General features: G+C 35.7%; 1 protein-coding gene across 11 annotated transcripts in view; it reads right to left on the bottom strand.

Annotated features, from left to right (window-relative positions):
• The window catches only part of KDM4C (lysine demethylase 4C), a 293,255-nt gene that overhangs the window by 238,744 nt on the left and 39,156 nt on the right, over positions 1-15,355 (bottom strand). For all 11 annotated transcript variants that reach the window (XM_040541823.1, XM_040541820.1, XM_040541821.1 and 8 more), the window contains one exon: positions 11,493-11,686. In XM_040541823.1, the coding sequence (XP_040397757.1) occupies positions 11,493-11,686 (194 nt within the window). The remainder of the gene's footprint in view (positions 1-11,492; positions 11,687-15,355) is intronic.

Raw genomic sequence — 15,355 nt, 5'->3', positions numbered from 1 at the left:
AAGACACAGAAAAATGAAAAGAAATAATGTTATTTCTGTTAGTGCTAACTAAACTTTAATCTTATCAGTTCAGGAAGACATATTTCTTAAAAATTTTTAAGAGAGATTAAAGTTGAAGAGTCACTGTTCATTGCTTCATACTTGCTGAATATTGTTCAGAAAAGATCTCAAATACATATTAATTCAGCAGTTAAAGGGTATTGCCAACATGATAACTACAGTAATTATTAAATCTAAGTCAACAATTTATGTTTCTGAAACATACACACACCACTGATATAGTTTCTATTGTTTTCAAGACTAAATGCTTACACAGAATTTCTTAGTGTACTTTAAAGCTAGTAACTTCATTTTTTTATTCTAGTTTTTAATAAAAACTCAGTCTTACGGAAGATTAATCCACTGTTTATCCATGAAGAGTGGCAATGTAAGCTCCCTGTCCTATATACCTCAGATCCCCAAGGTAGACAATGACAGGCAATGGTTTAGTACCGATGATCACTCAGCCCTGTCTTTAACTTGGAAAATACGGTCAAGATAGTTAACTATGATACGAAAAAACAACATTCCGAAAGCAAGACTGAAAATAGCAATGCACAGTAATAACTTTGGTTACTATTAGCTTTATACTCAGATGCAAAATGTAAAAAACCTTTAAGGAACTGTTTCCTTCACAGCTTCTGTTAGACAAATTTATTTTTTCTCTCCCTGTAGTAATGGAGAGCTACTTCATTACAGTAAAACACAACTGTTTCACCCTGCATGTCAAAGAAAAAGGAATCAATGCAGGGAAAAAATATGGATTTTACTCAAGTTCAATTTTATTAAGAATGTTTGGATGTTGCACAGAGACATCTGTATAACAACACAAAAAAGAAGTGTTTTCTTTAATTTTCCTTTATGTCAGAAATGAAATCTTTAGCATAACTCACTTGGAAGATAAGAATGACAAGCATGTGGACCACTTGTGAAATGGATTAACTCAAAGGAAAACACAGATGAAAATTACAGACTTCAGAAGAAATAACTAATAGACATTTCAGAAAACACAAGACAAACTAGTATCTCCACAGCATTATTCACTTTTTCAAATTTCCATTTGAGAGACTGTTGCAAAAACATCAGACAACAGAAAATAATTCTACTGCATAAAAAGCGCTTATTGAAAACTCAAACTCATTTAAACGAATTGCCTACAAATATTTTTAAATAATGCTAGAGCATGATTTACTGTACATTATATACTGTGCATTACCTAACAATAATTTCATTGTTTTTTTTCCATTACTTTCATGTTCTTTTTGCTCTCCTGGTCACAGTATAACCATTTGTTTCTCCTGATGAGTGTAGGTCAGAATAAGAAAAAAAACAAAAGAAACCTGCTCAGAGCTCTTGGTTATCTAGAAAGGAAATTAAAATGGCTACATTTTTGTACTGTATTAAAATGAGACTGAAAAAAATGCCAGAAAAAAATGCCAGAACAAATTTTGATCAGAAATGTCACTATGTTGATGTAAGTCCAGGGTTTAAAAAAACAGAAAACACAGGAAACAACATTCTATACAATTTGGGATTGCCTATCTGTAATAATGCTGCTGTGCCAGTTTGTGACATTAACACATGAAAATAACATTTCTGAAACATACACATCATCCTGATGCCTTGTAAAAGAGTACTAATATCTCCACAATACACACAGCAGCCTGAAAGAGTTTCAGAAGAATCACTGGTTTGGAGGGAGAAATATGTATTAATACCTTTTTTCTGCTCTTCCCCCTAGTAGATGGCTTAAAAAAAATACAATAAATTCAAATTCATGGGAAGTCTTGATTCTGTGCCCTAGTCTTAGCACTTACCATTTTAATTAGTGACCAGCTAATGGAAATTAAAGAAATTTTCTAGCACAACACATTAGAATCCAATATTCCTCATCTATACAAAGACATCTTCCCTATTCCATGTTCCTCCTTTGCTCCCATGTAACTTGTGACATGGGACAGTGAAGAATGTATTTCCTTAACCTAACTATTAAGGGATAGTCTTGGGAGGTACAGGGTTGATATGCAACCTGAAAATAAAAAGAGAATTGAAATAACATTCTTACTTTTTTGTTGGATTTCTGGTTGCAATCAGTAAACCCAATTTATATAGGGAGACTAACTCAATTTATTTTCTTTAAAGAAGTGAGCAATTCACCTACTCTACAGTGATGACTTAGGAAAACTTAAGGAAGATATTTTCAAATCCTCACTTCTGCAGTTCTTAGAGGATTAAACCACAAAACTTCTAATATCTAACCCTCTTTTTAGACTTGCCTACTGGCTAGACTGGTCAGTTTCCCACTCAACTTGTTCACCATTTGTACTCCGTTATGAAGCTCCTAGTTCCACCCATCCACAGTATACAGAGCATAAGCACAGAATTTCAGAGTTCTGAACTGCTTTCTAGGACGAGCAGACAGGAAGGTAACTGTGGTATCACAGCTCATTTACTTTAGGGCTCTTGGCTAAGCCAGCTCCAGGTTTTCATAGAACAGACACCCTATTCAGCTGCAGTTTCTTCTCAATTTATAATAACAAACACACTATTTAAGCAATCCTAGTACTTGATTCACGTTTTTTTCCTCAGGATCTACCATGTAGCATGGTAGATGAGGTGCTGCTACCCCAAAGCAACACCTCATCATCGCATTGGGCAAATTGAACTTATACAAGTTACAGTTGATCAGGAAAAAAAGACAAGAGAACTGTCATGTTTGAAGCTACCAAGCGTTCTTATAAAGATGGGATTGAAACAAAACACTTCCAGCTCAAAGCTACTAGGTCCTTCAACAGTAATGTAACAAATATTTACACATTTTTAAGACCAACATCTCTATATGATCAGGGAAGAAATAATTCTCTGTTTTGTTATTTGACTCTGAAAAGTTCTCTTGGACTCTGAAAAAAGTCTTCAAGCAGCCAGAAAACATGCTACAGCGCAATCTGAATTTCTGTAATGCCACAGTAGTTGTAAATCCCCTAAACTATGTTAATAAAATTAAACAAATGCAATTAAAGTGTCATTACATTAAGAATGCTGACTTAATATTCTATTGTAAATTATTACTTTTTAAATATTAATTGAATCCAAATTATTTAGCATTCCAGCTTCCCTGTTACATTCAGTTAATGTCTTGTTTTTAAGACAGTAATATGAGAATATTTATTCAAAAAAATGAAGTGTAATGTTACACTACACTTCATTAATGTTACACATAACTGCACTTCCTGAAGCAAAATTTAACATACATTAAAAAACATCCTGCATAATCTACTGTTGTAGCTAAAAACAAATACAGTGATGCTATCTTCTGTCTGTATCAGAATTAGACCTTTCAGTTTTTCCTTAATTTCCTGTATACTCGATGTGTGTGTATATATATATATATATCCAAGATGATACATACCCACCCATTCTGTCTTTAATTAAGACAAATATCATGGCTACATTGGTTATGACCAATATCCACTTAAGTTGCATTTAAAATTAAAAAAAAAATCAGAAGCCAATATACATAGTAATGCAGTTTTAAGCTGTATTGCTGCAGAACTTCAAAAGTTTTCAGTCTGACACATACAAACTATTAAAACCTTAAGCATTCTGCATCCATCAGCATATACTCTGTTTCTAGAAGAAGCTTCTATCTCCAACTTTGTTCCACCACGAAAATCCTATCTTAAGGATATGTTCAAGACATAAATTAAAATTTACGTCCTCACCCAGGGAAACTGTGTTATAAAAGAGGAAAAAGGACAATTTGTCTTTATTAGCTGCAAAGAATGCCAAAACTCACAAATACCTGTACTTGTTCAATGAATTGCACAGCTGGCACTGTATGACAAGCAAGGATATGCTGGTACAATGAGTCACACATTTTTAATTTAGCCTGTTTTCACACAAAGTGAATTTTACTTTCATAGAAAGAAAAGCAGTGGAGCTAAATGGTACTATAGACAAGACCACAAAGATCTCTGAAATATAAGTTGTTTTTCTTTTTTCCAAGGAACCCTTACCATTCTCAAGACAGAAAAGGAAGGTTCTAATAGCCTCTGTGAACAACAACTACAAGATGACAAGCCCCTAGTTTAAAAGAACAGAAAATAAGGCCTATATTTGTCATAAAAATATATATCAGGTTAGCTAGCAAAACTTATTTCCTGTGAGTCCGTACTGCATAGATCAGCACAAAATTCTATAAACTGCCAGTCATACACTGACTTCCACACTTGACTTGTATCCCTCTGACGTCCATGACAGAAGAAAAAAAGATACCAAATAAAATTTTATTTGCCCACAATAGTGATAAGGTAAACCAGCCCATGAAGTTAAACCAAAACAGATGCTTTTTTGCACTGCAAACCATTTAAAGTTATTAATAATTTAATAACCTCAACAGTTTAATAAAGCTAAAAGAAATTCAAAGCTATGTATGAATGTAAAAATCACTAAGTCATCAAACCTTCACAGTAAAAAGTATTAAAGAACAAACTATGTAGTTAGAGCACAACATCACTAGAACAATGAATACAAGAACAAAAATGTATTCAGATTTCTGAAAATGTATGGTGGTCTTATCATGCCTCAGAAAGTACTTATACTAATGCACAACACATGAATAACTCTGTTCTGGGCATCAGAACCAGAGCAGTTACATTTTGTACTACAGAATCATTACCACAATACTGTTTCCAAATTTATAGTTCTATTGAAGTAGCTACAAAGGTGATATCTGCAGCAGTCAGTTCGTTCCATCAGTAAAATCACCAAAACCCACATATCAGCAGACAAGGTAGCTCAGGAGATGGGTTATTACCTTTTCAAGTTTTCCTTCTCTAACATATACACTGCATAGTTAAAAAATAAATGGTCATAAATACTGTATGCTGATAGCATGTGCAAAATGAACTTTTAACTGTATTCCAATACCTAAATAGCCTTTACCATCTGCCTGGCCTTGAGCAAAAATAATAACTCAAGAAAGAACTGCTTGTCAGACAGAAAAACATAGCTTATTCTCAATCTTCCAATTGAGAGCTGAAAGTTTACCAGATATGGGTAATACTACGACTGTTGCTGTCTCTGTTCCTGCACTTGTTTATGAATGGGTGTAAGGAAGGGCCTCCTTTTCTCTAATTCTGTATTTTCAAGGGCTTTGTATTTCTAAGAATGCAGATCAAGAAAATTAGTAAGTATCACAGAGTCCTATCACAGAATCACAGAACAGTTGGCATTGGTAGGGACCTCTGGAGGTCATCTGGTCCAACCCCCCTGCTCAAGCAGGGACACCCAGAGCAGGTTGGCCAAGACCATGCCCACATGGCTTTTGAAGATCTCCAAGTAGGAAAACTAAAATGTCCCTCAGCAACCTATGCTGGTGTTCAGTCACCCTCACAGTACAGAAGTGCTTCCTGATGTTCAGAGGGAACCTCTTGTGCTCCAAGGTTGTGCCCATTCCCGCTTGTCCTGGTACTGGCACCGCTGACAAGAGACAGCCTCGCTCTGTTCTCTTCACACCCTCCTTCAGGTGTTTATACATACTGATGAGATTTCCCTGAGCCTCCTCTTCTCCAGGCTGAACAGCCCCAGCTCTCTCAGCCTCTCCTCATAGGAGAAGTGCTCCAGTCCTTTCACCATCTTCATGGCCTTCCATTGGACTCTCCTCCAGTATGGAGGTAAGGTTTCTCTTCTACTGACAACCTGGCACTGGACACAACACTCCAGGTGTGGCCTCATCAGTGCTGAGCAGAGGGGAAAGACCACCTTCCTCACCTGCTGGCAACACTTTGCCTAATGCAGCCCAGAATAGCATTTGCCTTCTTAGCAGCAAGGGCAACCTTCTGATTCACATTCAACTTCTTCTCCACTAGGATCCCCAAAGACCTTTTCTGCCAAGGTGCCTTCCAGGTGGGCGATCCCCAACATATGCTGGTGGCTGGGTTTCTTCCTCCCTATGAAAAGGGCTTTGCACTTCCCTTTGTTAAATTTCATGAGGTTCCTATCAGTCCACTTCTCCAGATTCCTCTGGGTGAGGGAACAGCCCTCTGGTGTTATCAGCCACTCCTCCCGGTTTTATGTCACCCTTAGATAGCAGTAGATAGAAAATACGATGTAATACCAGCACAAATGGCTGTCCTACTTCATGGAGGACATTGTAGTTTCCAAATGTTTGCTCCACAGAATAACACTGCCGACAAATCATTATTGCATTTGATTATAGCTACCTTTTTACAGTCAAAATCCCTATTCTGTTTATAGCCATTTCTGTGGCTCCTGAGCTTTTGTCATAAAATTATTCTCTGATAATTTTTAGCAAAAAAAAATAATTGTGGCTAATCCTCTACTAATTTGAACATAACCATCTTTCCACCTCTCAGAGAAGTACTACAAGTGGGGCCTCACGAGGGCAGAACAGAGGGGGACAATCACCTGTCTCGACCTGCTGGCCAGCCCTCTGTTGATGCAGCCCAGGATGTAGCTGGCCTTCTGGGCTGCAAGAGCACACTGCTGGCTCATGCCGAGCTTTTCGTCCACCAGAACCCCTAAGTTTCTTTCCACAGGGCTGCTCTCAGTGAGTCCTTCTCCCCATCTGTATTCCTGTCTGGGATTGCCCTGACCCAGGTGCAGCACCTTGCACTTGCCCTTGTTGAACCTCATCTGGTTCACATGGGCCCACTTCTCAAGCTTGTCCAGGTCCCTTTGGATGGCATCCCTTCCTTCTGTTGTATCGACTGCACCCAGCACAAGAAGGATGTGGACAGAGTGGGTCCAGGGGAGGGCCGCAAGGATGATCAGAGGGCTGGAGCACCTCTCCTACGAAGAAAGGCTGAGAGAGCTGGGGCTGTTCAGCCTAAAGAAGAGAAGGCTCCGGAGTGACCTCACTGTGGCCTTTCAGTACTTAAAGGGGACTTACAAAAAAGATGGAGAGCAACTCTTTGCTCAATCAGACAATGAAAGGACAAGGGGGAATGGTTTTAAACTAAAAGAGGGGAGATTTCCCTGGAAGTGTTCAAGGCTAGGCTGGATGGGGCTTTGGGCAACCTGGTCTGGTGAGAAGTGTCCCTGCCCATGGCAGGAGGGTTGGAATGAGGTGATCTTTAAGGTCCCTTCCAACCTGAGCCATTCTATGATCTTTCTACCTCTCAGAGAAGGTTTTATAGATTACTCCCACTTTTCACATTAAAATATTTGCACATCACTAAAATTTTCTTTTCCAAGACATGCAACATAACCAGGAAACATGTCAATTATGTTGATGGTAAGCATAACCTGTACAAAGTCAGCAACACTTCCACTCCTGCTGAACTCTGCACCACCTGGCCCAAATTTTACCAGTCTTGACCAGTTATCTGCTGATCTCAGTGAAAATCCTGTGAACGATACTCCAGAAGACTCTGTCGCAAACTGAGTCTTTTAACCCTTCTACTTCACTGCCGTATCTGCTCTTAAATCATGTAGTGTTAGCAGTCTATGCTTTCCCTTCTATACCTTTGCCTGTAATATTGATGACAGAACACCACCCATTTTATCCCACAATACTCATAACCTCATCACTGTTTCCTTTGCTACTGGCATTCAAAGTCTGAAAGATTTCATATGAAATCATGTTTTAATGCTTTCCACAGCCAATATCATGGCTCATCTTTCCTCACCTTTCCACTTCATAAAGGCAGATGAACAGGTATTGGTACATTTTCTATACTAGTTAATCCATAAAAACAGGTTATAGCTACGGCAATCAATAAAGATGCTCATGAAAGAATTTTAGGCCGTCTTGAGAAGATCGGTGTTTCCTACATCCTGTATCCACTGAACTCCCCCAAACACTAATCCTGAACTTAATCTACCTGCTTAACTTTGAATGTCACCACAGATGTTCACTACTTTTCTTATAGTAATGCAACTTCATCTGATTTTGGCTAAGCACTCTCTCCAGTAATCCACTCCTTTTCTTGACGTTATCACAAAGATGTCTTCCCTTTCTGTTGCACGTATTCATCTTTATTTTATGATTAACCATCCCTGGAAGACCTTCTGTGATATATGAAATGCATTACTAAGCCTTTTCTTTGAAAAAATTGTCTCTTGTCATTTCTAGTCTGTTCAGGAGAGCAGGGAAGTGAAGACCAGATGGAATGTCACAGGAAACATCACAGGTCAATATATAGTATTTGCTAGTGTAGAAAGATCTCCATCATTAGATGTAAAAGGTGAAAACAATGAGCACAGCTCATTTGGGGCTACACAGCTTTAAAAAAAGCACTAAATGTGTTCTCCATTTACTCTTATCTCCCCTTCCCCTGCCTCCCCCCCCCCCCCCCGCAAAAGAAGAAATTAGTCCAATTTTAACATTTGAAATATCCACAGTGCCATGAAAATAAATGCTTTGGTTGTGTTCAATAAAGACTTTCACGTATGTATTATTAACATTCTTCAAGAACATTTACATCATTTTAACCCTTAAAAAGGTTAAAAAAAATAAAGATCCTGTCCATACCACTAATCTTGGTATGAGTCAGGTAAGCAACCTGAAGAATAAACATTGCTTTCAGACACTTAATACACCCAGAAATACTTTCCAAAATGCAAATACCTTATTCAGATTTTTTTGTATTTATAAACTTACAATGTAAATTAATGCGTTATCTGTATTTTTTACCCATAGATCTAGTACACCAACCAATAGCCTAACATTTTTACTATTAACTGAAATCTGTTTTAGGCAAGGCAATAATTTCAAAGAATGGTTCAAAATATTTGAACAACATATCAAAATTCCTCAAACTATTAAATAAAACAAGAAAATCTTTAGTCAAGGCCTACAACCCTGAAATAATAATTACAATAGAAGAAAATGAAAATATATAGCAACAAATGGCAAAGTGAAGAAACTTTTAATGCTAAAAAGCAGCTCAACAACAAATTGAATTAATAAAGTAAATCATCCATCATGCCAATGGTTCTTCTTGGTAATAGGACTTCTTTCATAAGAAATTGTGATATTAAATGGTGTAGCACCTTCAAGATTTCTTTCCCCTCAAAAAAAAATGCAAAGGAAAAGTTGCAGCAAAAATTCTGCTTGCAATTCAGCAATCATAACAAACTATTTCTCTTTTCCAAAACTCTTTTCTCACTACACCTCTCTTCTCCCCTTATATTGTTCCATTTCAAGGCCTCTAAATTTCATCAAGTCCTTTCTTCTCCAATTATTTTATGTCCTTGACACCTTTTTGCAGGCAAAAAGTCATTTAGAAAGCAAGCATATGAATTGCAAAAATATATACAGACATGAAAACAACCTTAATCTTGATTTTGCAAAGTTATCTGACACATTTTCTTGTTTCAGATGAGGCAGTCAATGGAGTAATCAGTACAAATAAACCTATGAACTTCTTTGCATACCTCTTGGTGGTGAAAGTGCACAAAGAATAAGAAGAAATGAAGTTTCATCTACACCTATCTTTTGGAGAAAGCTCCAAATTCATAGACATCACCCCAGTCAGACTTAGATACTGCCTGCACATTCTCATCTGGGCCTTCAGGTGGAAGTGGTTCTTTTCTCACAATTCAGCAAAAACACACTACCTATCATACTTCGTAATAAAATATTTGTCAGTTCTCCATAAGACCAACGTGACTGTCTTGAAGAACTACATGTATAACCAGTAAGGTTAAAACCTCGTGTTACTACCATATATGCCAGGGTATTTGGTTTCACTAAGGAAGCACTTGTCAACTCAGCTTAAATTTTAAAAGAACGTTCAAGATCTTCGCTATCTGTATCCTAACTCCTCCTCCACTTTTCTTAAGTAAAATATCATGTTAACACATGGTACATTTTGTTGATGCAGCATTAGCATAAACTACTGCGCCATTCCTACAGTAAACCCCCAGGCAGCCATTCAACAATAAATAAATCTTCAACTGATTAAATCTAAAGTTTTCACTCAACTTTTTTTTTAGTGCTACATTTTGTAATAATATGGGCCAATTTGGTTCACAAAAGAAAGTTAGTATCCACTGCTATTTCTTCGGAAGTATTAAACAAGTATCTATGAAGTAGAAAAGCAGTTACCATATTTTCAACTCCCACCTTCTTCAAAATAGTGGGAGACAGCAAAGTTTTCTTAGTTCCTAATGAGTTTATATACTTCAAGATGTAACAAAATGTCCTGACTACTTGGAATTTTACAATGTGCAGTGAGGTTTTCTGTAAATAGTACTTTTACAGTTCTAAAGAACCTAAAACAATTTTTTTTATGCAATCACATTGATTTAGTAAAAGTTGTCTTTTCATCTTAGAACATTGTGGAATTACCCATCTTTTCATCCATTTTTAGCACAACTCTAATTCTTCTGGCTGAGAAGACTTAGTATGCCCAAATCTATCAAAATAGCAATTTCCAACAACAAAAAAATATATAATTAAACAATGCAAAACACAGAAATGCATTACTCCAATAGGTATTGTTTACCTACTCTAAGCACAAGAGACCCACTGTACAAGAAAAGCAGGTAAAGATGAAGAAGTGGCCTAAGAACCAGCAGCTGATCAATTTACCACCTTCTATACTGTGATCAGAATGGCACTATTTTTTAATTTACAGTTTAAATAAGTAGGGTTTTTTTTTGGTATAGATATGAAAGTAACAAATAATGTCATAAGGAAATACCAGCTACAAAGTTTTCCATCTACTTTGGATGACTAGAAGCTGACAGAATCCACCTGAGCAGAGAGCATCTTCTGTGTATCTCTCTAATGACTTTATGTTCTTTGTACAAGTATTTTAAGGAGAGAAAAAAACTCTGTAGGAAGACATTTCTCTCATGCGCTTTAATATATATATAGCATATAATAAGATACCACAATCTACATGTGCAATATCTGATTGATGGAGAGACAACAAAGTAAAAGGCTGTTCAATTTAAAATCTAATATAATGTGGAAAGGATAGCAGAAGCTTCCAATATAGGAAGTAAATTCAATGCTGAATCTCCTCTGCTGCTGGACCCGTGTAACGGTAGAGAATGCAACCCTGACGCAATAAAAGCAATTAAATGCATGTTTAATAGAAAAACCTGTAAGCATTCCCAAAGGACGAGTCACGTGTCTACGTAAATTGAACTGATTTCAAAGAGGCCTTACAAGAGTTCTCTCAAATAGTCTTGGAGTTGCCAACTCTAATTAAGCTTCTCAAATTGAATCATTACAGTCTTTTTCTGTTGAACTCAAATAAGCCCTATATACTTATTAGCCTTTTCCTTTAAAACAGAATACATTACTGTGATGTTCTTTATGTCACAGACCTCACACATTTCATTGCTTTTTCAACTGAGAATGTTATTTTGGCTTTTGAGTAAAGCTCATCGCTGCGAAGCAACTGCACCCCAACTGTTTGGTATACTCAGCTAAACAAATAGACAAATGATACTTCATAAAAATTTAAACTTGCCATGACTTTGGCTCCCCAAAATGTAGATAATTAATACTGTAGAGATCCATGTCTTCGGTGTGCCACGCAAATGTTGTTTTCCACATGCCAAAATACAGATACGGGGTATTCACACCCTCAATAGAAATTCCACATTCTTCTCCTACAACATCCAATATTGTATTAAGGTGGGCGATATTCCATTCCTCAATACCCTGAAAAAGATAAATAACAAATGTATTAATAAATAAAATAATGCAATTTTATATAATAGTCTCACTCAAAAGATACATGCCTGATCTAGTCTTTCAAAAGATTGTAGATCAACACAAATTTGTAAGCACTTCAACAGACAGATGAAGTTTCCACAAAAAAAATTCTTGACTTTAGTAGAATTTAGATCAGGTATTAAATCTGAGATGTTTGAAGCAGACAACAGGGAGGTACGTATCAGCTTAATACTAAATACATCAAACAAAATGGATCAAAATACCACACAGAACAGAAATAACAGCCATAACCAAGGATCTCTGGTAAACTGATAGGTAGATGTCACTAAGTTTCACTGCGCATATCTATGCTTCTTACAAAAATAATACGAAATATTATTAAAAATGTTTTTATAAAGTCATTTTCCTGGGCAAGTTTACTGGTCCTCTGAACAACATAAAAACTAAAGCTATGACTTCAGAGATATTTCTAACCATAATGATATAATGCACAACAGAGCACCACAGAAGAAATCTACTGATTTCATAGAATTTCAGCTGTTGTCCTTCTATTTTTTGCCCATAAAATTTGTGTATTAAAAGCCACTAATGCAGTTTTTGTTGTACTTCAGATTCACAAATAGCAATTCTAATTTCAGGTAATGCAGTATGTAAAAGTCAGCGTAACCAAGATCAAGACTACAAAACTGAAGAGAAAGAGTTTAGACTTCACTATAACAGCAGTTGCTAGCACCTCCAATTAAGACATTAACCAGTGGCTCAAGCAGCCAGGAAAACATGATATACAACGAAAACTATTATGAACTCAATTCAGGCAAGTTTGTTTATTGGTAAGAAAGACAGCACCAAAACATGCTCTTAAATATCACCAACTCTCCAACTCTCATCACTGATACTCTGCACAGTTCTGACAATCTTAATCAAATTTGGGGAATAGTTTGATGGTAGACTGCAGTTCTGATGCAGCTGATTAAAACGAAGAAACACGTTGACATTCAACAGTTGTGCAGGTGGTGAAGAAATAAAGTTAAACCAAGAAAGAATCAACACGTAATATTCTCAATTTTCACTTTCTCAGTTTTTAAGCAAGAAATAATGAAGCATGTTATGTGTTCAGCAACCAGAGTTTATATAAAGATAGCAACTTCTGTATGAAATTCAACCATCTCTTTGAGCAACCATTTTTGACTGCCTGCAATGACTATTTCACTTAAGAAAAGCTACCCTTAAGGCGTCTGGGAATTTTACAAAGGAGCTGTATTTACAGAATGAGTTCATTCTAGATAGAAAATTTATTTATGTATGCATTTTTAATGAAAGCTTTAGCTTTGATGCACTCATGTGACATAAAAGCACTTGAAGAATACATATAAATGTATTTACAATAAGCAGTATCAGAAGAATTAAACACAAATATGTATCCAAGTAGTAGATGCTGGTAAAATCTGCACCCTTCAAATCTAAAACTCAGTCATCAGCAAGGTATTAGAGCTGTAAAATACAAAGCTAATTTGATGGAACAATTTTAACTAATTATTCTTCAGATTAATTTACATATTTGACTTTTAAAATAAAATTAATCTTTGTTCACCATTTGTGCAGTCAATTTGGAGAAACAAAATAACATGGCAAAATAAGAACAATGACTTAACTGTGGAGGCATACACATATACAATGTTAGAACACAGTAATAAATACCAGATTAAAAAAAAAATCAACTGTTAATCTAGGCAGTATCCTCTTTTTGACAGTGGCCAAAAGAAACAGTGTAAGCAAAGAACATCCTTCCAGCCTCCAGCAATATGCTGACTGAAAGTTTCACCAGAGTTGCTATTCTTCTGCTTAACAGTACCCAGTAGGCTTTTTACCACTAATCCATTCATTTCTCCAATCACCTTTTTTAATCCATGTAAGCTTTTAGCAGCCATAACATCCTGAAATCGTACTCTTCTCTTACTAAGAACTAAATGATAGTTAAAAGAATAGACTAAGAATGAACTATATTTTTTCTTTTCCCCCAACACATCTCTTTTTTGCCATTCCTGTGATTAGTAACAACTAATCACCAAACTGCTAGTGGTTTGTCCTTGAAACAAAATCAAATCCTCCCATGGATAAGAAGGTTGCTTCAAAATACCAAACATATACAATCCACAATCTCTATAACCAAGACACATGATCTATTTCCATTTCCTAGAAACCACTCTGGACAAGCTATAGAAGCTTCAGTGTACGACTGAAGTTCACTTAAACTGGCTTATACTCTAAAATCAGAATGATTCATTTTAAATCTTTTTACATCCCTGGACCTTGGAAAAAAAAAGTTTTATCTTTATGTATAGATTATTGCAAATTACTACAAACTATTATTAAAGATGTTACTTTACCTCACAGGTATACCTCTTTCTGGTACTCCAAAGCACTAAGTAAAATGTTTATGTGAATTTTTAAGTAAAATATTAACTCAAACTTTTGCAATAGTTATGTAACTGTTTGTAGATTTTACGATTTCAATGCCAACTAAAAACATCATACGACCTGTAAAAGAGTAGTTTGACAAGTCAACACATAACAATACTTCTCAAAATTAAAGTCTACCTTAGCAGCATATTCCTAATAACCATTACTAGATCATCAGTACACATAACCCTTAATCTAAAAGCATACCTAGGATTTTCTTAAAAATACAAAAAAATTAATCTATTCAATGTTTCAAATATTTATTCTGCTACTAGCCTACTTCTGGATATCATTTTACAACAATTTCAAGGAAAATGTAGAGAACATTTCTAATACCCACATGGCACAGTTTTAAAGAACATTTGCCATCTTTGATAATTGTACCACAGAATCCAACATCAGAAAAAAAAAAAAGCTAAAAATAAGCAATTTTTTCTCTATTTATTGCAACAAAGAAACACAAGCTTGAAACATCTTTGCTGGAGCACCTTATACTTAGGTTGCAATTCTTTAGAGAAATATAGCAAGTAACAGGTAACGGCTTATATGAGAGACCACTAATCCAAACTTTACAAACTTTTTAGATGATGCAAATTTATTGTAAATTACTGTCAAGAGTTTTTATGAGTCTTTTAACAGCACCTGAAACAGCTTGTAATGGAATATGGAGATAAAAGGGAACACCTCACAAGCAGTTCTCACAAATATCCAAACAGTTTGTAAGGAGACGACCCATCCTTTTCTCAAAGACAAAAAAATACAGCTTTCAATACCTTGGTAAAAAGTGAAATTCACTGTTTTTTAAACATACAGTGATGACCTTTTTGCAGATAAAAATAGGCCTCCAAGCAAAATTATATTCTATTCATTTTCTATTTTCAAAGTAATTATGATACTGACATGATACCATTCTACATACTTTCCTTAAACAATTCAGCAGTCTGAGGAATTCTATTTCTATGAACATGGTTTCTGTGTATGTATATGCTAACAAACACAATCCTTTTTCACTGTTTAATTTTTCCTTTGATTATCTCATGGATTAATTACACTATTAACCTGGCAAACAATACATCTCTTGTACAACTAGTACTAAAAGCCCCTATGACTGACAATAAAATCTCAAATAAGAATTAAATATATATACATAAAATAATAATTAAGAGGGCATGAAAGGGAGTAGGAGAAACATGC

Source organism: Cygnus olor, chromosome Z, assembly GCF_009769625.2.
Source record: "Cygnus olor isolate bCygOlo1 chromosome Z, bCygOlo1.pri.v2, whole genome shotgun sequence".
NCBI lineage: Eukaryota > Metazoa > Chordata > Aves > Anseriformes > Anatidae > Cygnus > Cygnus olor.
The sequence above is the reverse complement of the archived record's forward strand: the minus strand, read 5'-3'. Positions and strand labels throughout refer to the sequence as shown.